The sequence below is a fragment of the Epinephelus moara genome, chromosome 3 (assembly GCF_006386435.1).
Source record: "Epinephelus moara isolate mb chromosome 3, YSFRI_EMoa_1.0, whole genome shotgun sequence".
NCBI lineage: Eukaryota > Metazoa > Chordata > Actinopteri > Perciformes > Serranidae > Epinephelus > Epinephelus moara.
The window spans coordinates 25,846,812-25,869,809 of record NC_065508.1 but is presented as its reverse complement, the minus strand read 5'-3'; the positions used below and the strand labels follow the sequence as shown (position 1 = coordinate 25,869,809).

General features: G+C 42.1%; 1 protein-coding gene across 1 annotated transcript; it reads right to left on the bottom strand.

Moving 5' to 3' along the window:
- Positions 1-1,565: 1,565 nt before the first annotated feature.
- On the bottom strand, positions 1,566-22,337 carry si:dkey-175m17.7 (uncharacterized). The gene is made up of 4 exons (XM_050034314.1): positions 20,663-22,337; positions 14,193-16,282; positions 13,312-13,614; positions 1,566-11,790 (listed from the first exon to the last, which is right to left on the bottom strand). Exons 2-4 carry the CDS (start codon positions 16,264-16,266, stop codon positions 11,525-11,527), a joined length of 2,643 nt encoding a protein of 880 aa, XP_049890271.1. The 5' UTR covers positions 16,267-16,282; positions 20,663-22,337; the 3' UTR covers positions 1,566-11,524.
- Between the last annotated feature and the right edge of the window lie 661 nt (positions 22,338-22,998).

Below are 22,998 nucleotides of genomic sequence, written 5' to 3'. Positions count from 1 at the left end.
CACTTGAAATTAGTATTTCTAAATGCAGCACTCGCATCATCTTGCTCCATTGTCTAAAACAAGCCAACAGAACTTGCTAGCTAGTGCCAGAGATATTGGATAAAGCGAGATACCCCACTCAGCTCACTTCCTGATTCAGTGACGTCGGCGCCACGCCCCCGTAGGAGACTTGCGGCAGCTCTGAATGTATTGTCGTCAATGAGGAAAATGAACGTGATCACAATTTATGGTCAATTCTTTCGCCCTATAGTCACTAAAGTAAATATTGGGTTCGTTTTCCACAAGCCACACATCTTACCAACATTCTGACACTAAAGCTGCATTTTTCATCCGCACAGATCAAGAGAAAATTAACTTTGTTTGAGCCCTGTCCGTCTCAGAAAACAAGTTCTCGCGAGATCTTGTGATCTTGATAAACAGGCGGTAAAATCACAGTTAGCTTACAAACAGTTATTTACCGCTAGTAATAAATAAAAAATGCCCAAGCTTTGTGCAGCAATAGGCTGCAATAATAGGAAGAATGTATTTTCATTCCACCTGCTTCTCGATCCGCATACACAGACATCCACAGAGCCTCTGTTCAACACGGTGGTGGGGAGGGGGCGGTTGAGGGAGAACAGGCTCTGATTGGAGGGAGATCTAACCACGCCCACTTAGGAGACAGGAAGAGTAACTGTTTTTTTAACATTGGATAAGTCTACAGTGGGGTATCTCGCTTTATCCAATATCTCTGCTAGTGCTAGCTAATGTCTATGGAGAACTGTTTTGCCTCCAGCTAAGCCCCGCCCACCAAAAAACATCATCACTAAAGTTATTACAGTTCATCCTGAGGGGGGCATGAATATCTGAAATAAATTTAATCTCAGTGTTCTTGAGATATTTCACTCAAAACCACAAATTTGAACCTCATGGTGGCACCTGAGGAAAAGTCAGGAGATCGCTACAGTATGTGGGGTTCATCATCTGGGAACCATGATCTGTACAAACTTACATGGCAACCCATTCAATAGTTGTTGAGATATTTTAGTATGGACTGAAGTTGTAGATTGATTGGCAGAGCGACATTGCTGTCCCTCGAACAATGCCCCGAGCACAACTAAAAATGGAAACATAGTTGAGGTTAAACAGAAAAACTGGAGATTGGAGTCATTATAAAGTTAAAGCCTCATCCTCACAGTTAAATATACTCAGCGCAGTACTGCTCTGCACCACTCATGCTTTTTATTTGCAGTAGTTATTGCCAGGCAGTGAGTTAGTTTTAACCTCTCTCACTGATCGATGCGCCCTGGGTGCTCAATCACACAGCTGTGAATCCTAAACCAGCTCTTATGTAATGATGTGGAGAGCAGATCTGGGTGGGGCGATCATCTGAATCATCAATTGCAACTGGCCATTTGTATTGACGGCAATGTCACCGCTCAATACTTTCCAAATAGACACTCCTGCCTTCATTCAGAGTGCTGGTGAGCTTCAGCCTATCACAGTGTGTGTTTTTATTGAGCCCACCGAAGCTTTCAGCGCACTCACAGGAAAAAATCACAACAACAAACACTCCTGGGAATGATTATTTCCTCATGTTTTTTAATGAAAAGAGCCAGTTCCAGTGTGTTTACTAGAAATTAACATGGAGAACAACTTCACAATCCAGCCATCAGGTTTTGTACTGCACACTTTAGGATGCTATTATGGTAACATTATCATATTCAGCTATAACCAACAAAAAGAGAAGACAAGACAGCAATTAAATCACTTGATGGGAAAGCATCAGTCATGTCACCAACACAGGAACCAGATTAATCAGAGCTGCTGCTGCTGCTAATCAGACATGTAAGAAATGGAAGAGAAAGTACATGTGTGAGCTGAGTTTGTCACTCAGGCAGAGAGCACCTCCTCAAACCTCTTCATGCAGCTAGTGTGGCTATGTATTGCACAACTGTTCTGCCTGGCTGGGAGTTTGACGTCATGCCAGCAAAGTATAGTCACACATTTAAACCGATGATCGATTTCCACACACGGCACTTTTCTCGCCATCTACATCCGACTCCTCAAACTTCTAAACGTAATTCTTCTGTCATGGATGCATGGAAGGCCGGTGTGTATTTGAGATAATAATCTTGACACTGGCTGGAGACTGCTAAAGATTATCTGAAGCATATTTCAGTATAACTCCATTTGACGTTTTGCATATTGTTTTGTGCTACAACATGATATATAGATGCATGTTTTCGGGGCTTTTATGTTTCAAATCAACTCTAGATTCTTAAAGTTTATACTGTCCAAAGCCCGTACGCTAAGAATATATTTTGCTGTATAAGGAGGCAAATTATAACTAGGTCCAAACATATTTTATAACCTCAAAAGCAAACATAAAAAATACAAAAGGCCCCTAATTCATCTTTCCCTAGCCTATGAATGTTGGTTTATAACTTTGTCTGTATTACTGACATTGTAATAGGCATTGTTGTTGTTCAGTATTAATTTCGTCAACCAATTCTATTTCAAAGTACTTGACATCACATTGTAACATGAGATCAACTACATATACTGGATATAAATGCTGCTGAATTTCAACAAAATATCTTTTTACCATTTACACCACGGAATTACTGTCAAAAAAAAAACTGAGCTAAAATCAGCTGAAGTCATGCAACTGAAACATTTGCAGGTTGTGAGTGCGTGTTAAAATGTGCAGATTTGTATCACAGTAATGCTTGTATGTGGCGTTAAATTCTCATGATAGAAAAAAAGGTGTGTGCAGCCATGCTAGTGGGCTTCAGCACAGTGGTGCTTTGAGTTAAATGTCAGCATCCTCACATGCCCTCTCTCAACTTCACCTTTCCACAGACTGTATAGGTCATAGCTGCTGCTGGGGGATTGTGAGCTCCACGCTAGAGACAGTTGGTGAGAGTCTGCCTGCACATAGTGACAGTTTGGTGGGACCATTTAACGGTTCAGTGTTTGATGTTAGATGCTGCTGCAGTGTAGGCTTGTGCTTAATCTATATAAACAAGTTATACATATATATGCAGAATCTGTAGGAGACAGGACAAAATTTTGGTATCGAAAGATTTCTGGTTTCAGTTTTTAGTCCATTTGTAGTGAGAGTAGTATTGACCAATCACATCTGAACGGCATGTAAAGAGTCTGTGTGGAGAGGCAGAACGCTTTGGCTGAAATACAATCTCATAAACCATCGACTATCATATGACGGCGAGTTAGCTTTATATTAGCTTTAAAAAACAATTCTACGCATTTATATGCAGATATCTGTTTATAGAGATTGGCCAAAATGACTTGAGCACAGAAGAGGAAGTCCTGGTCCAGATATCCGTTGGCTACACCAGATAAGTCCGAAATATTTGCCCTCGCCCTCAGAGGCTTATCATCTTCAGACGATAGCCGATGGGTCGTGGGATTGACTCGTGCTAACCGGGCAGATGTTGAACTGACTGTTCAACTCCAGAGATGGCAGCAAAAGAAAGGTTGCCCCTTCAGCGGGGAGTCACTGTGGTCCAGGATCAGGCCCCCAGCACAATAAGGATCTTGACTGGTGAAGTTGTGCTAACACCTGATATTGGGTTATTTCGGTCAATGCCTTCAAGAAATTAAGTACTGATACCAGCCCCGGTGACAATGCTAGCATGGTATATATTTAACATCTTGGTTTAATGTGTTAGCATGCTAACATTTGCAAATTAGCACTAAACCAAAGTAGAGCTGAGGCTCAGAGGAATTACTTTTGCAGGTATTTGCTTCGTCACCAGGTATACGATAAACAAAGCGCTACATACAAAAATGTCTGTCTCTCATGGCAATCCATCCAATAGCTGTTTTGCTTTATTAGTAAAAAAAATAAAATCGGTCAACCCCATGGTGGCACGATATGAGGTGTCAGGGGATCACAAAGACATCCATGAATGTATAAAGAGAACTGGATACAGCTTTAGAGGCAACTTTCCAGGTCTAAAATTAGCCAGATTTTCCGCATTGTTGGACCAACTTAGTCTCACTCCGAAGTTGTTGAAATCCATCGCTTGGTCAGTGACTTCCGGCATCACACATCGACAAAAAAAGGAGGTCCTTTTACATCAGCAAGATACGCAGACAGTCTCCCTAATTGTTTAATGGCGGCATCAGGGGGAAACGGCGCGGCACAAAAACAAAAGTTAAGGCAGTGGAAGACCAAGTAGAGCAGGTGGGAGTGGTGATGGATAGGTCCAACAACCACCAACCTTTACCCGGGAGGCCAGTGTTGGCTTTCCATAAGATTCTAAAGCCAAACCCTGTTCTTTTTTTCCTAAACCCAACCATGTGTTTGCTGTTGAAGGAAAAAAAGTCAATTGGTGGTGTTGTACCAATGTATTGGGTTTATTTTAAAAGAGACTGTATGCACGTTAAATTTTGAAAACAGACACTGCATCTAACGGCAGAACTTGACACAGCGTCCCAGAACATCAACAACCAACACACCCAGAGTACCTTGCACGTCGTATCTCAACGTGGAAAGTGTATGACCAAACGTCGATGTGTAACAAGGTCGAAGTTTGAATATGTTTGCTGGACCCGTAGTGCAGGTGTATGAGAGACTTTAGCCAGTCGAGCAGCTTACTTTTGGTTTAGCATTCTGCTAATGAGTTTGTGGGGATTGTGACGCTCACAAATATCACTATATAAGTCGATTAGAAGTCATTTTGGGCCCAGTGTAATCACATGACAGACAGTTTGGCCATTACCTCAAACTGGCTTTAAAGCCTGGTGTTTGGGTTTGAAGCCATCTCTCTCAATGCCTGTACAAGATTTCATGGCAATGCATCCAATAATTTTTGAGATATTTCAGTCAGGACCAAAGTGGTGGCCCACTAGCATGGCCAGAAAATAATAAGAATTGTTTTAAAATCTGTGTTCAATCTTGTGTTTGATGTTTTTTGTCATAAAGCAAATCTGCACATGTCAACAACGCACTGTACATAGCAACATTATACACAGCAACATGTGATACAAATATGCATCTTGTCATAATTTCAGTCACAGGACTTGACAGTTTTTAAGTCATTTGATCCTTGTATTTCTCAGATAAATGCTAATAGAGGACAGAATCTAGAGTTTATCAAATATACATACATTTTCAAATGCTCCTATACATGGACATTTCTTCTTATATACTGTAACTCAAGTCAATCATAAAACCTAGACAAAATTGCTGACAAAATCAACACTGGTGCAGAAAAAGCAACCTCACAGTTTTATTGAACCACAGTGAGCAATGAGATGGGCTTTTTCACCGCTACATTTTACGCTCTCTTTTCTTTCTATCATGCTTGTAAAGGAAGACCAACAGGAAGAGCTACAGATCCTACGGTTGTGCACACACAGTCACTCTGAGATTAATACACTGCACTGAGGGCAGCACAATAATAAAGCCTGGATTGAATTGGAACAATGTAAGCAGGGCCTCCGTATTCGAGCCCACTTTGTAACCGTCACCATTAGCGATATTTGCATCGGCTAAATGTGACGTACAAAAGAAAAGTCTTTGTGATATAGCAGCATTGTTATTAGTCACAGTGCACCTCAAAGAATTATGAAGAGTATAGGTAAAAACATTGTCTAAATACAACGGACCAGTTACTACAATATGAAAATATTACATTTGCTTAAGAGAAACAATCCATCATGAAAAGGAAGAGCATCACAGGTTAGATAACATGAGTTTCTGGGTCTCTGGAGGAGGCGGGGCGGTGGGGTGAAACAGCACAGCATTACTATGATAGTCATACCTGAAGAGTTCTTACCCCCGTTAGGAAGGAAGGAGGTGATCTGCTTTTTTTCTTGAATCGTCTCATCATCATCATCAATATCCTTGAATTCAATATTTGGTACAGGAAATAACACAATGTTTAAAAATGAGCAATAAAGTACAAACAGGAATAATTAAGTTCCCACAAATAAGCAATGCATGGATATACAATGTTCTCAAAACCTTATCATACACACTGTTACAACTTTCCTCTTTTCATGTGCAAAACACAAACAGAAGGATTTTTTTTTTTTACAGACACTGACACTCACAGAGACACTGGCCCTTCAGTTTATATGAATTAAAGAGAAAAATGTTTCCTTCGATGTGTCTCTCGAGTACAAACGTCTGAGGTCAGCACTGACTCAACTGCACAGCAAATCCATACAGCCTGGAGTTAAAGAAATTGCTTCGACAGCCATTTTGCATATAAAGTCTGTATAAAAAAAATCAAGGAGCAGTAGCATCAGGCCCTCTTCAAAGGTTAATAATACACCTACTGGGAGCTGAGCTGGAGAGACCAAAGGAGTGAACAGCATGTTTGGTTGAAGTCTCTCCAGCTGAAATAAAGGCGAGAGGTAAAAACAGGAATGCGGCATGTTGACCCACGTTTACTGGGGTCTGATAACAGTGAAATACTGCAACGCAAAGCACCGCTCAAGATCCTTAGGTCCCCGTGTCCACCAAAGCGTTTTTTGTTTTTTCCCAGCTGAAAACGCCAGGCGGTCCTTGAGAAGAACGCCAGGCTGGGAGCACTTGAGAACACTTTGAAGGTGCAACATTATTTAGCTTGGACATTTTGGCTGCTACTGGTTGCTATCCATCCGTTCATCCATTTTTATCTGCTTATCCGGGGCCGGGTCAGCGGGGCAGCAGGCTGAGCAAGGTACTCAAGACCTCCTATCAGTTGGATGTGCCCCTCACCCTATCTCTACGTGATTTATACTTCAGCGTCAAATTTACGCTGTACCTACACCGTAGCCTGACATGCACCTACCTTAGAAATGTAACTACACATCGCGGTGACGCAGACCTCCTGTCTATTTTTGTAAGCTGAAACCATTTCCCTCAGTGGAAACGAAATTTTTATTTACTTTATTTTCACAGATAAGAAACAATAAATTGTGAAGACAGTAAAGCCTCCACAAAAATAGCATTTTAAGTCCTGTGTGTGATTTATCCTGGCTTCATATGAGTAGAGGAAATCACTAGGCTAATTTATACAATGTAAAATGCCATAGACTCGTGCTAATAACATTAGCATGTCATATTTGTTTGGAAAATGTCTTCAGTATAAGACAGTTGTTTTGTCAGTGAACCTTGTGAGTTGTAATGGAGCCGAATTTTGTAATGCTACCTTTGTTAAATGTTTCTGTTGTCTCTGCCTTCATATGAGTAGAGGAAAAGTCTGCTAGCTGCTAGGCTACTTCATACAATGTAAAATGCCATAGACGTGTGCTAAAAACATTAGCATGTTGTATTTGTGGGGAAAATGTGTCCAGATAAAGACAAGTACTTTGTCTGTCAATGCTGCGAGTTATAGTGAAGCTGATTTGTGTACTTGTGTTTGCAACTGTCGCTATTAAGCCATGTTTAATGTGTGTTTAATGTGTGTTTTGGGTGATTCAACTAAACGTTACAGCTCTGCATAAAGCTGACACACAAGTATAAATCAGAGCTGGGCTTTGAGTCACCCTACCGAGGATACACATTTTGGTGGCTTGTATCTGTGATCTGATTCTTTTGGTCACAACCCAAGGCTCATGACCATAGGTGAGGGTTGGGACGTAGTGTACACACGTGGAATTCCCATTGAAAAGAATTTTAAAAATAACGCTGGCCTCAGGAAAAAAACGCTTCAGTGGACATGGGCCCTTAACTGTCACTGCAGAGTTGGAAGATGGCATTCTGTCTGAACGGCCCTTCATATAAAACAAAGACTCATGTAAAAAACTGTAAATACACAGTTACAGTAACTCGGATGAAGAAGTTTGACTGTAGAAAAATATATCGCCTATATCAAAGTCACTTAAATAAATCCAACAAGCAAAATTCAAGATCATTTTACAAAGTCATATTCATAATGACGACAAGGGGGACCAGATTACACAAGGCTAAACAGAAGGCATTTTGGTTGTATAAACTTGGGACAGGGCTTTTTGTTAAAATCTGGAAAAGGGGCAACTTGGTTAACATACTACAAGAATAAGAAAAAAAATACTAACACAGCTTGTGAATTTGTAACTCGAGTGTAAAAGCTTGTTTTCAGTCACCTTATACTTGAATTTTCATTTGTTTGGGTTGTTATGGACACAGAAGCTGTACCCTTGTCAGGTGAGCTTTAATCAATAATAGATGGGTTCCAAATCTCTGGGCTATCCCATTGTCTCTCTGTCAGACTGCACAACCGTTTATTTCCTCTGTCTAAGAGAAGAAAACACATAAATAAAATATTAAGAGCACAAACGTCCCCTCTCCCTACACCTGAATCGTTCCTTACAAGTATGTCATATTTGACAATGTTTAACAATTAATGCCAGCAAAAATGTTTTTGCAAATGCTTTAGTCATGAATTACTGCATGCTATCAAAAAATGTATATGGCATCAGTTTAGAAAATGTGCAAAAATAATTCTCATCCCCAGCTAGCAGATACGAAAACATCAGTTCTCCACCAATCACTGATTCTCCCTATGGAGTGAATGAACTGATATAATATGGAGGTTTAACAGGAAGAGCAATGCTTTGAAAAGCTGGATAATTGCAGTGTGCATCACATTTCTCAATCTGCACTGACGGCACATTATAATTGATTCATCAGCCAGTTTTGTAACTGCTTTATAATAAGAAGATACTTCCCATATTTCTTGTCCTCCTATGTTAAGTGATGATTTGTTTTAACCTCCAACCAGAAGATTGACTGAGCACATTGGCTGCACAGGACCTATAACTGTAATTGAATGTGAATAGAATAGGCCTCGACCTTAACAGTGGAAGAGTTCACAGTGAATCAACCTTCTCCGATCAAACCAAAGCCTTCATAATAATAATAAAAATAATGCATAGTCATGAGGGACACAGTTAAGAAGTTCAGTAAGGACAGTAAGGCAAACGAACAGTTAGGGAGTAACAACAGACATCAACAAATCAGCTACCAGGCATCACCACCTCTAAAAAACAGTCTTTCAGCTCCTCCACAAAGGTATTAAAATAACAAAATGTAAAGATTTGGCTTCAAAGGAGCTGTATATGACATTCAGAGCATTCATATAGCAGCTATGTAAAAATATAGTGTCACACTCCCTCTTTGTGTGTTGAAATCTGAGCTTCTCTGTTCATTGTCCTGGTAGACAGTCCCCAGTTTGTGCACAGCGTTGCCAACTCTTCACTTATGAAAGTAGCTAGCACCAGTTCCAAAAGTCGCTAAAAGTTGCCAGATGACGTCAAATGCTTATTTGCATTTTGGTGTCTGCAATAATCTAAAATTCAGTGGAAAGAGCTTTTTGTCAAAGGAACCAGGGCAACGCTAACTTCTGTGGCAGCCTCCAGAAAAACGTCATCCCTACGGCACTCTATTAAAACTTTGCTGAATTAGATTCAGTGGCATGACAGTAATGGTGCTTATACTGTAGTGCACCATTTTCTTACTCTTCCAATCAAGCGGGCAAGAACGTCAGTGTGACCATAGAAACTGACTACAACTGAACTACCCTGGTGAGTGGCGTCTCTTCAACTCCTGCCTTATGTGGGATTTATACTTCAGTTTTATCCACACCTACTGCTGTGGACTGCGATTACTCTGAGCACCATGGGAATGAATTACAATATATTTCTCTCTTTTCTCCTGATGGCCAGAAGAAGTTGCTAATTGTCTCTAGTCAATGTTTAGAAATAAAATTGCTAAGATGGTCTGAAAAGTCACTAATTCTATGGTCAGTTGGCAAAACTGTTAGTGCTTGTGAGTCCCTGTGTGTGTATCCCACTGGCGAGCTAATCGCTGCTGCTCTGCACTGAGCTCGTACAGTGCTTACCGCTAACACCACCCCAACCCATGGCGTCGTCACGGGAGCTTGCACCCACCGTCAGGCTCCCCCCAGGTTAACACCTTTAGCTCTGTCGGCACTGTTGCCGTTGTTCGTGCCGTTTGCACTGTTAGCACCGTTTGCTGCTAGCCGCTGGCTTAGCTAACTCTATGTTGAGAACCATGTGCAGAGTGCAGACAACCTTAATCAGACTCTGATTTACAGATATGCTGTGAATGTCGCGTACAGCTCCTTTAACAGTGTTCATGATTTAGGAAAAACAGTGTAAGCTGTGAAACCTCATATTTTTCAGTTGGGTCATGGTTGTCCGACCCTTTCTGGTGCTGTGGGAGATAACACTTTATAACATAAAAATTAAAGCTTACTGTGTAGTTTTAAACAGTTCCTTCAGCATAACACATAACAAATAGTTGAGCTCTATGTCTCTGACCAGACAGATAAAGCAGGAGGGTAAATGTTGCCTTTTTAATGTGTCGCCTCCAGTAAATCAAACTACCATGTGCTTTTTGAATTTAGTAAAAGATCTATTCGTGCACCATGACAGGACTGTTTCATGCTAAACACCAAACAAGACCAAGTTTTTTAGGTTATAAAAAAATGAATTAAAATATGCATTTATCAAATGAATTAACCACAACATAAATAGTGCACAGTTGGAGAAGGTCTGTTGTTTTAAAGCACATTTTTACAGCAGGAAGAAACCTGCCAACCCACACCTCTAGGTAAATATACTGTAAATCATAGTGTGCATAAAGAAATCTCTGAAAGTACTGTTGAATTGTGGTTTCAGCTCTGCAGTAAATGTGTTTATAATGATCTTATTTCAGTGTGTTAACCTGCATATTCAGATGTAGCTTTAATTCACACACATTAATACTGTGTTATGTTGTGTATTGTGTAACTCTAACCCTGTGAGTATCTTAGCTCCTATACAGGCCGCTTCACTGAAATAAAACCATTCTTACACATCTCCATGAGCTGTTCACCCCTTAAGTTTCCAAGGTTAATGCTACGTATGTCTCTACTCGGTCCGTGCCTCTCTATTGCAAATAGAAAAAAAAACATATACATGATAATATTAACCAGAAACAGTGACTGAGGTCTGTGTGATGAATTCCTCTCACCCTTGTGACAATTCAGTTGCTGATAATGAAACAAATGCATGGGAAGTAAAGTGCATTGTAAGAACCTGTGTGTTGCTACATGTGTTGGGAAACGTCAGAGAGGTGTTGTAGATGAAGCAGGACGTAACCAGTGAACCCTTTCCGTGTTTGCGTACCCATTGTGCATGCATTTATGATTCATGGCGACAAAGTCACTGTGTTTGTCTTTGTGTTTTAGAATGTAAACGATGGGAACAAAAAGGAAGAGGCATCAGAAAAAAAAGAAATGAGATATCTGAGAGTGATGTTAGATCTTTACAAAATATTGGCACATTATCTTATAAACAGTATACTGGATGATAATCATGTTGTCTAAGAGTTACTACTTAAACAAACGAAGCATCCAGTCTTTTTGTCTCGTGTTTCACAGTATTAAAAGTGCACTAATTGCCAAACATTTTCCAACTGTAATATTTCTCATCATGTCTCTCTTCTACAATGTGCTGCACTCTTTTCTTTGACGCTCATCAATCTCTCCGTTACCTGCAGGAACCCTAGGCGCTCCTGACCCCCTGACCTTTCTCACACCTGCGTCTCCACACCGTTGAGCTTAGGCATCAGGATGCGAGGAGTCACCCCGGAGTTGAGGTCCCTCTCGAACTCCAAAAGCTGGCCCATGAAGTTTAGATTCGGGGACACCACTGGGCGACGGCTCCGCACGTATTTGTAGGCATCTGTCATTGTCATGAGGGTGTGCTTCATAAGGTAGGCGATGACAATGGTTGCAGAACGGGACACGCCTGCCTGGCAGTGTACCAACACTCCCTGTCCACTCTGATATGCCTCCTCTGTGGATGAGAATAACAAAACAGATGAGCTCAATTTGCCAAACTAAAGAGGTAAAAGCACCCCAGAATCTAAGCAATGTACTGCTGTTGATGGGAGCTGCAGCAAAATGTATTTTAGCCACCTAAAAGAAATCATATTAGTTAAGTGTATGCTACATTTGAGAACATTTTCACTGAGTTACCTCACTCAGGGAACTGAATGCATTATCTATCCTCTCTGCGAAGCCACCAGACTCCTTTAACAAAAGCAGTAATTTTACTTTGCAGAACACAGAAGTTGCTGACCTACTGCTGCCTCGATGCTTTGGTTTGTTTGTGTTATTTTGTGACTTTGGTGAATCCAAAATACCCTTTACACCACCAAAGTCACACAATAACACAAACTAACTAACCGATGGAGGCAGCAGTAGACAAGCAACTCCCATGTTCTGCTGGTAAATGTACTGTTTTTGTGAAAGGAGTCTGGTGACATAAAATGCGTTTTCACCAAACACTTTCGGTATAGTACAATTGAATGTCAGTTCCTAACCCATACAGACATGTACCTAAACCCAATATTACTCTTAAGGTCGGCAGACTTTTTACAAGACGTAACAGTCACGTTACTGCTTCAGCTATCTCTCACTGTCTTTCCTCTTTACCGACAATGCAGAGGAACATCAGCAGCTCACTTACTGTCCATTGAACGGGGCTTGCGTGACATCTTTAGGACACAGAAGAACAGGCTGGAGTCTTAAGAACACAGTAGAGGTGTAGTGCTGCTGGAGCGCACCAAAATGATGCTCTGCCACCTTTATTTTTTCTCCAAGTGAGGAAATAGAATTTTTGCAGTTCACATAACGCAGTTGAAATTCTTTTTTTTTTTTTTGTTTAAGTGCTTGAAGATCCAATCAAGACTAAAGCGTATGTCATGTAAGAGAGACAGTAAAAACAAATGGAATGGCCAAAGTTGTCTTATTGACAGTTAAAGTGTGCTGTTCACAACGTAAACTCACGTACTGAGAAAACTGCCTGTTACATGCATTGTCTTATTTACCATTTACATACAGTCTCTGTCAAAATAAATGCACTTCATCAGTGCAACAACGTGAACTGACGTTTTTTTCCTCCAACGACTAACCTATGTGGTTTAGGAAAAATGAACAGGGTTTGGCTTTATAATCTTACGGGACACGAACACCGCTCTCCCAGGTGAAAGTCATTGTTTGCTGGACCCATCCACCACCCCTCCTACCCACCCTACCCATACTTTCGCCACCATAACTTTCGTTCTTGTACCACCACGTTTCCCCCTGATGCCGCCGTTAAACTATAACCGTGACCAACCCATATTATGCCGACGCTAAAGGACAGCTTTTTTTGTCAGTGTCTGACGCCATAAATCACTACCTAAGTGCCAGATTTTGATGACTTTGGAGTGAGACCAGGTTGGTTCACATTGCAGATTTTTTTCTCTTTTGGAGTAGAACTCGTCATGGAAAAAAACTCACAAATAAACAAGATCTGAGGTGCAACTCTCACCAATGAACTCAAAAACCTCCTCAAAGTATTGTCGAAGGTTTTGCTTGCTGTTATCGGTGGCGGGCAGCCTTTTGTAGCGCAGCCCAGAGTTGACGTGGTAGAGGGGCAGGTGTGTGGTCACGTTAACCACGTAGCCGATGTTGAGGCGCAGCAGCAGGTCCAAGTCCTGGGCGTCTCTCTCGTTCCCCAGAAACAGGAAGGGCAGGATGGGACTGACCACGGCGTTCTCCGCATCGGGGGTCATCACGGTCTCATCAGACAAAGAGGCCGGCAAAGAAGAGGAGAGCGGCAGAGAAAGGTGCACTGGGAGAAGACGAGATGGAGAGAAAGTGTGTAGAGACATTGTCTGCAGTCAGTGTGGCCACAAAGCAAGAAATTACAAGACTAATAATTTGCATCGGATGACAAACAAACAAACAAAACTTTTAAGTAATTAAATCACCACTGATTCAAAAATGGGTCATTTTGGTCGGAACACTAATTAGCTGTTTCAATTTTAAAAGAGGTCTGGCCATTAGCACTTTGATTATTTTATGACTTAAATGAAACAACTTGCTGAGATCCAAAGAGGCTGGATGTTCCCAAATGTGTGTGCATCCGTTAAAAACGCAGCAAATTATTTAACACATCAAGGGGAGCGAGCTCAGAATCATGACAGCGTATGCCAAACACAGACAGGCCGAACTACTTTAACTAAAAACTAACCAGCAGGGATTATGTTGATGGACATTTGCAGTATATATAAGGAAAAAAACTGCTAAAAGGCTTCAACCCAACATGACCCAGATTTATGTCAGTGATTGCGGTGGAAAATGAGTTACTGCATAAACATAATGTATATTTTACGACTTGCACTCAGGTGAATTTTCAGATTTTCTTACTTCTGCTGTTCTCCTCATCTTGCTCTCTGTTCAGGGAGTTAAGGGCCAGGTGAAGTGACTGAGCCGATGGCAGGGAATGTCCTCCTCCTTCCCTGTCTCTCTGCCAAGGTTTGGGTTTGATGAGTGTGGTAGGGGCGGACGGCGGAGGCGAAAAGGACACAGGTGACGGTGGGGATGCAGAGCGTGGAGAGGGGGAACGTGGATATGCTACATCTCCGTCTTGCTCAGTTCCTATGTCTTCAGCTTTGTTCAGGAGCCTCTTCAGTGAGTTACGGCCTTCGTCGTAGCCAGATCCCGACCTGCGGCCCATAAAATCAAAGGCAGCCATTTTCCCCTGCTGAAGCCGTCGTCTGCCTGCGTGGTCTGTTAGCTGAGACTGTGCGTATTCCTGGAGGTTTTGACAGTCCAGGAGTGCCAGGCCTGTTCCGTTACTGCCATTTTGGGCCTTGGTTGCACAGGTCTTCCCGACTCCGACTCCCATCCCGGCACAGTGATTCTTTTGGGCTTTAGAATGGGTCATCTTCTTGGCCAGTTCTTCAGGCCAGATAGTACGCACGCTGTAGTCATCATCATCGGCTTGAAACATACCCATCGAATGAGCTGCTCCAATGCCTCTTCCTGGGGGTTTGCCTCTGCGAGGGTTGAATGTCACCACTATGGGGTCGCTGCTGCAGTAGCTGCAGGTGGAGCTGCCTGTCTGAGAGGCTTTGGGGTTGCAGCCTGTGACGCAGCTCTGTATCGCCCGCAGAGGGGCCGAGGAGGACAGGGGAGTACAGGGCAGGCATCCCCCTACTAGTTTTTTGCGAAGGATAGCAGGACTCTCAAAGTTTCCGGCCTCGCCAGAGCAGGAGGCACAGCGGAGAGGTTTGAACAGGCTTGCTCGGCAGTCTGACACAGTGCTGTTAGAAGAGGAGGTGTTGGAGGTGGAGGCGGTGGAGAGACACCCACCCAGATTTCTCAGGCCCATATCTTTGGCACCTCTCTTCACTGCTCCGACATTATGAACACAGGAGAATGAGGTGGAAGAGCTTCCTCCACCTCCTTGGCAGCTAGCAGAGTGCCCCTTACAACCTCGGCATCTTACCAACCTCCAGCAGCCACAACTGAATGGGTGGGTGCAGTCGATGGTGCAGGTGTGGTCAGGGCTGGGGAAGCCTCCAGCGTGAGAGGAGCAGGGGGAGAGGGGTAGACCATGAAGAATGTGAGGGCGGAGATCCCTGGTGCGGGACGGGTGCGGCTGGCTGAGTTGCTGAAATGAGACCGGGACATGGGTGGGTTGGGAGGGCGGGGAAGACGGATAGTTGGAGTTTAGGATGGCGGCATGGGGCACAGGGACGGAGTTTTGGTGGTAGGGCAGATTGTGACTGTTATGGCTTTGATGGACCGTTCCCAGTTTGGAATTCTTCTTGTGACCTAGAGAGGGAAATTCCTGGTCACTTCTGTTAGAAAAACTGGAGTTTTCCTTTTCACTCCTGCACCTATGCTGCTGCGCCTGAGCCGGCACAAACTGTAGGACGCCTCCGGGTGAAGATGACAGCTGACTATAGCGACTTCGCTGTGACTTGTGTTCGGCTCCACTTGGCCTCCCTAGAGTTCCAGTTTTTCTCTCACATTGTCCTTGATCCAACTGTGAAGAGGCACATTTCCCTCTGCCGCCTTTAACACTTCCGTTGCGCCCAAGCGAGTTGCTGATTCCTCCTCCCCGTCCTCCTTTGTCCACAGTCACCCTGATATCAATAGTATGTGTGTGGGAGGGCAGCCGTGGGCCGAGAGTTACTGTGCCATTGCTATGGCAGTGGCTAGGGATGTGTCTGACACCTGCTGGGATGACCGGCTGGTCGCTCTTGAATTTCTGCACACGAGAGGATCTGCGCTTGCATTCCAGAGTCAGAGCTTTACAGGCGGGTGGATAGAAATGGGACTGCGAGGGGTGGAGATGAGGTGGGTGTCCATTGGAAGAGGCTGATATTTGAGAGGAATGTTGCGGGATGGTTTGTGGGGAAGCCTCACACAGGGCTAAGTTTTTAGGGCGCTGAATGACCACTATGCGCTCATCAAGAGGGAGGGGAGGCATCTGGGTTTATGCAAAGCTGTACGATGAAGAAGGAGAGACACAAAAAGAAAGTAGTCAGGAAATGACTGTTAAATCACAAACACTGGAAATGTGGGGCACACTTTACATTCCACCTGTTTAGACACAAACAGCACATGCTGTTGTTACTGTTGATATAGTATGTTTTGATATTGTGCAATTAATTTTTCAAGGTCCAGGGTGTAGGATTTTAAGAGACATATATTTGCAGAAATGGAATATACTAGCCCATAATAAGTATGTTTTCTTTAGAGTATAATTACCTGAAAATAAGAATCACCATGTTTTCATTACCTTAGAATGAGATGTTTATATCTGCATATGGAGCGGGAACCCCATCCTTTGAGATCACCATATTTCACTGCCGATCTTTCTACAGTAGCCCAGAATGGACAAACTAAACAATGGCTTTATTTTACATTTTTTAAAATGTGAAACTGCTTTATTTTGTGTTTTTGTGTTTTTGGTTTTTGGTTTTAACCGGCTCATGGCAAAAACCTCCTGAACGTCTGGGGCAGGTTGCACAAAACACCCTTAAGTCTTCTCCTTAAGGTTTTCTTAAAATGTTTATGCAAGTATTTATGGTTTTCTCCCTGTCTTGGTCTTATACTTAAGGAACCCCTAGACTGCTCAAAAGACCTTAGCGACCAAAGCAAGGTAAATAAACAAAAACTTAAGGTATCTCTGACTCTATGTTCACTGCAACATGACCGATTTTATGTTGATAAATGAAATAAACTAGCACATTCCAAGAAGAGCGTTCTGCGGCCAGGAGAACCCAGTGAATACGCTTTTGATTTACACTATAGATTTGGCTGATTTAATTTTCATTGCAATTTCCTCCTATAATCATTTTCTGTATTCTGGTATTTGGGGATCAAATGATTGTATTCCTCCAGAAGTATAATCTTTTCCTCCTCTGACCAATATGGTTTCCCGTCTTCATTTCTTCTGCCATTTTTTCGCTATATAACTAAAAGCCAACTTTGTGAGATGGTAACAGGCATCACAAGAATGAGTTAAAGTAAACAAACAATCTCCATGGAAACTTGTACCGCTGTTAAATCTCTTTCAGCGCAGTAAATTCATTTTTCTTTAACTAAGAAAACCTTTTAAGGGATTCTGTGCAACTGCGTAAGTCCCTAAGAGTGAGGAGAAATTAAACCTTAAGTGTCATACTTAAAGAGAACTCTTAAGGTGTTTTGTGCAACTGGTCCCAGGATCTTATCAGAGAACACAGGTGAGCACACCTTAGCAGGTGCTGGGCTAGCAGCCTATCTGCAATGAGCCAAACAGCATCGGAAAAACACAGATTTTTAATGTGGAACTGCTTTATTCACTGTTTCTATCGGAGTAAATCACTGGGTCTGTTTGTTTTGGAGAGGAGGAAACCCCCGTGGATACCTCAGCTCTTTGTAAAAACATCCTGGACTATGAATACTGAATTAATTCTAACCAGGAGTTCACGCTTGGTGCATGGGAGTAGTTTCAGCTGCAAACCTCACTGCTAGATTCCTCTAAATCCTACACACTGCTCCTTTAAAAGAATGAATATGAATTATGTGAAATGTAAAGTGAAACCCCAAATCTGCCAGAAGAATGACAACACACTTTGACAACAATAATAGATTTTTAAGTTTTGCATGTTTTCTAAGTCATCTCTGAGGTGTCTTATTTTGCACAGCACATTAAGAACAAATACAAAACCCACAATATCAGTTTTGGACCTTTAACATGTCACACATATTTCCTTTCACATTTGCTGCAAATGAAAGGAGAACGTATAGGCTATAAAGAGAAAACCCACTGAGGTGCATGTTTGACTTGAATGGATAACAGTGTAGTGATTACATTAGCCAAATCCATTTCAACATGCACGTCACAGTCTGTTACCTGCTTATACCAGGGCCGCTCGCCAGACGTTTAATGCTCATCTGTATCTGTAGGACATTGACATCAATATGTAAACTATTTCCCGGCTAAATGAACACCCTTGGGGCATAAAATTCAAAACCCAAAGGTGCAAGACTGTGTACCTGTTTGCTGTGAGCAGCAAATAATCCCAGCTAATCCTGAGGCTTCTTAAAAGCTCAGCTATAAAAGATGCATCAAATGAGCTGCAACAACCTTCATCCCTCTGATGACTCCTTATTCTTAACAAGACGCGGTCAGTCACATGAAATAATAAGCCGTGTCAAGGCTGATAGGAAAACATAGCTAGACTGTGCATTTTCACTGAGGTTTTAAAACTGCAAGCTCATGTTTGTGGATGCTTCTGAAATATATACACTTTTATGTTCATGCACCACAAAATATTAATACATTTATGTGTTTGCACTGAAAAACAACTCCCAAAATTAGCTAATGGCTCAGTGGGATTCTTCACTTTGAATACTATTTAATGCTGGAGAGCCATGTGATTACCTGAAATGAAACACTTCCTGCCCCAAGCCATCTGGCCTCTTCATCCTGCCTCTGGAATAAACTAATTTAACCAAATCCTTTGGGCCAATTAGAAACGAGCATTTGTCCAGGCCATGGTATAAACAGAAGGTCACCACGCACACAACAATACGACTCAGCTGGAGAGAAAGCTTTCTCACCATGACACTGCAAAAAGAGATGAACTGAATATGCGCTTTGTAACAAAACACATATGGAGGGGTTTTTGTATCATTAAATTGCCTTTTATGATTAATGTTATTATTAACAGGTTGGTCCGTGTACTACAGGACTTTAGACTTTTTATAGTAACTCGGTGCGTTCATTATACGGCTGCTCTCAAAGATGACAAATTATTGTCGTTAAAGTGAAAATCCACCCTCTGATACACACACTGTTAAATACAATCAATCTGAGATGTTCTGTGCACCCAGCAGTTGTTTGGTTGATAAAGGGCTTTAATTTAGTTTTTGCCACACCAGCGGCATGGCTGTTAAGGTCAGCTGGGGGCACGTTAGCATGCTAATGTTAGCACTGAGCTCAAAGCACAGACGGAGTTAGAGCTCTGTTTGAAGGAGAGTGAGAGATTTGGCATTTGGTTTGTTTGGTATTCTAGTCTGCTGAGGCTTTTGCATCTCTGTCTTGTGCTGGTGAGTTTAGAAAAAAGCACTTTCGATAGGCGGACATCGAAACCCGTGGCCATAGACTCTTCATTCGACCCGTTTTCATTCCCAAGTTGTCAAGTACCAGCGCTCAGTCACGCCCCTTGATGTCTCATAGCCGGAAATGCAATGCACAACAATTGGTATATAACCCTCATAATCATTAGCCAGTAATATTTGTATAACCCACGCAAGTGAGAAAATATGTTAAGTTTTGTTTTGTTTTTGTCATTTAGGCTGCTTTCACACCTGCCCTGTTTGGTTCAGTTCAATCAAACTCAAGTTTGTTTGCCCCCTAAGTGCGGTTCGTTTGGGCAGGTGTGAACATAACTCTCACACTTGGTTGCGCACCAAAACAACCGGACTGAGACTTTCTCGAAGAGGTGGTCTCAGTCTGGTTACAAAGAAACACTGGTGCGGTTCCTTTGTGGTGAGAACATGTTCCGACCTGGATCTGAACCAACTGTGGTGAGAACATGTTCCGACCTGGATCTGAACCAACTGCAGTCACATGACACATTGTTTGGGTTCAACATGAGTATGTTACAGTCCTGGAGGATTATTAATGTGCACCTCCTCCTGTACTGCCTTAATATGCACATCAGCACATCCCAATGCATCAAAACATTGTTTTCTAGTTGGAGCCGCGCCTCGTTTTCAAACTGTATGGTTTGACTAAAATGAACAATGACAGCAATATAGTCCACGATGAGCTGCGCTAAAATCAACCTGCGTAGTTGTCCCTCCATTGTGACATTATCTTGCAAGTGTACTCTTCTCCAATGTTTTGTTTACTTCCTGGATTTTTCCCACATGGAAATTCTGACCAATCAAGAGCAGCTTTCTCGCACAAGTCATTTTATCTGGTCCGCTTGTAAATGCTGCCGTGAGAGCACGAACCAACTCTAGGCAATAATGCACCATTGTAACAAAATTAGTTCCTGATTCGGACCAAAGCAAGACAACTCTAGGTCTGAAAGCAATCTTAGATCTTAGATAGATAACAGTGTTTTTTAGGGTGGATTTTCATTTCAACCATAAGCCCTTTAAGCCGCACGTATCAAGAATCTCTCAGGGAGACCAAAAAGTTAAAAGGGGACTAAGAGGAAGAGATAGTGAGGACAACACTGGCTGACAGAAACAAAGTGGGTAGAGAGAAAATACAGGGGGAAAGATTATAACGTGACACTGTAAAGCACAGACTACAGGGGAGGAAGGAACACGTCAAAATAATCTGGGGATGTCTTCAGTCCCAACACAACACAGATACCGACCCATGGAGAAAGCAAACCACGCTCCAGTGTCCCCATGCTCATATCCACGCACACAGGCTGGTGATGACATCCTCATTTTTTTTTTTTCCTTTTTCAGCCTTGCCTGTGGTGGAGGGGGGTGGGGGTTACATTGACCCAGTTTTATCATGGTGGAAGTCACTATCACTCTGATCACTTTTCTCTCACACACTGTAAACTGCAGGCTGGCTCGTGGCCTTTTCACTCACTCACAGTCAGGGCCACACACAGAGAGATGGGACATACTAAGACAAAGAGAAGCCTCTTGAAATTTCACTGGCACATGTTGACATGATACTTCACAGCATGAATAACATATAATGCACCACAGACTATAATGAAGCATCGCTATGGAAACATTACACCATCTGATGGGCGATAAAAGTCTCTGTGTTACAGGATTACAGTATATCTGGACACAGTTTGATGATGTTTCAGTCAAGTAATCTATGAAATCTTCATAATCTCTCATGTTATTAATTATGCTTCATAAGCAATGTACATAAAGTAGCGCTTTTTTAACTTTGTATTTTTTCACATTTTCATATACTTAAAGCAGCGGTGTCAAACTCTTTTAGGTCACAGGCCACATGCAGTCCGATTTGATCGCAGGTGGGCAGGACCAGTAAAACCATCGCATAATGCCCTATAAATAACAAACATGCATTTTTCTAAACAATTCCACTCCTGCGTAGAAATCCTGACATCACCACACCAAATTTAAGTGAACGAAAAGACGTGTATTTTGGTCGGGATGGAAAAGCCTCTGAAGCAGCCTCTTAACTTGCTCCTGAAACCTGGCACCTCTAGGCCTTCACAAGTGCATCACTATTAGGTGTGTAAAGTCATCCAGTGGACCAGATTGGACCCTTTGGCAGGCCGGTTCTGGCCCCCGGGCCGTATATTTGACACCCCTGACTTAAAGGTTCACTATGCAGCAATTGTCAGCTGCTGTTTGTAAATAGTATTGCCGACAAAAGTGAGAGTGACCGCCAACTGTTGTGACGCAGGCCATTATTGTTGTGTTCTCTCTGTGTGTGTTCTCTCTCCTCCCCTCAGGGTGTGTGCATGTGGTTGAGTGTGATTGGATGTTGCAAGGCAGGTGGTGTTTGCTGATTGGACAATTCGCAGAGATTGCTGTCACCGGACTGGTCCAGGGCATGACAGAAGATTTTTAAATGACAGCTGACAGATGATCTTCCCTCCATTCACCTCAACCACTTCCAGAGAAGCCAGTACTTAGAACGGTGAACGTGGACTTGTGTGTGAGTACCTGCAGGAAAAAACTTCTGACTTTGTAAACGAGTCTGTGTACACTGAGTTATTAGTTGGTTACATTATTTTGTTTGACACTGTAAATAGAGCACTTGAAACAGATTTAGTAACAGTAAGAAGCCTTTTTGTGTTTGGCATCACTGTGTTCTTTTCTTGTTTCACGTGGTAGGAGTTTAGATTAGAAATTTGTCTTTTGTTTCACATTTGTTTTTGCAAAGTAAGTTTAGGGTCCATTAGCATATTTTTGTTTGTTGTTTAGGGCACTGCTCTACTCTGAAGTTAACCCTTTGAAACCTGAGCAAATTGGCTTGATTTCTTTCTTAAGAAGGCAATGAGCAAAGAAGGAAGAAATTCGTAAAAAGAGAAAATTAAAAACAAGAAAATCAGTAAAAAAAAAAACGAAAGAAAGAAAGAAAGAAATGTAAAAACAAACAAACAAGGAAATGACGTGGAAAAAGTGCTTAAATTTTATTAAAAAAAATCTAAAGAATAAAATAAAATAAATTAATTAATTAATTGAAATAAAATTAAATAAAAATGATATAGTTTTCCCTAGCTTTTTCCCATCTTTTTTTTTTCTGCATCTATTAGTTTTTTTTGCAATTTTGGGGGACATTTCTTACCAAGTTGCTCATTGCCTTTTTTTCCATGTTTGTGAAAGAAATCACAACAATTTTCTCAGGGATCAAAGATTTAAATAAATTGCTGCAGCATGTTATGTCTAAGTCCCCCTTTGACAGGGGACATAACACAACCCCAGATTAGTTATATCTGCATTGTTTCTGCGCCATGTCCGCAGTCTTTGTAGCTGCCTCTTAGATGTGTGCTGCTTCAATCAATCAATCAATTTTATTTATAAAGCCCAATATCACAAATCACAATTTGCCTCACAGGGCTTTACAGCATACGACATCCCTCTGTCCTTATGACCCTCGCAGCGGATAAGGAAAAACTCCCCAAAAAAAACCCCTTTAACGGGGAAAAAAACCGGTAGAAACCTCAGGAAGAGCAACTGAGGAGGGATCCCTCTTCCAGGACGGACA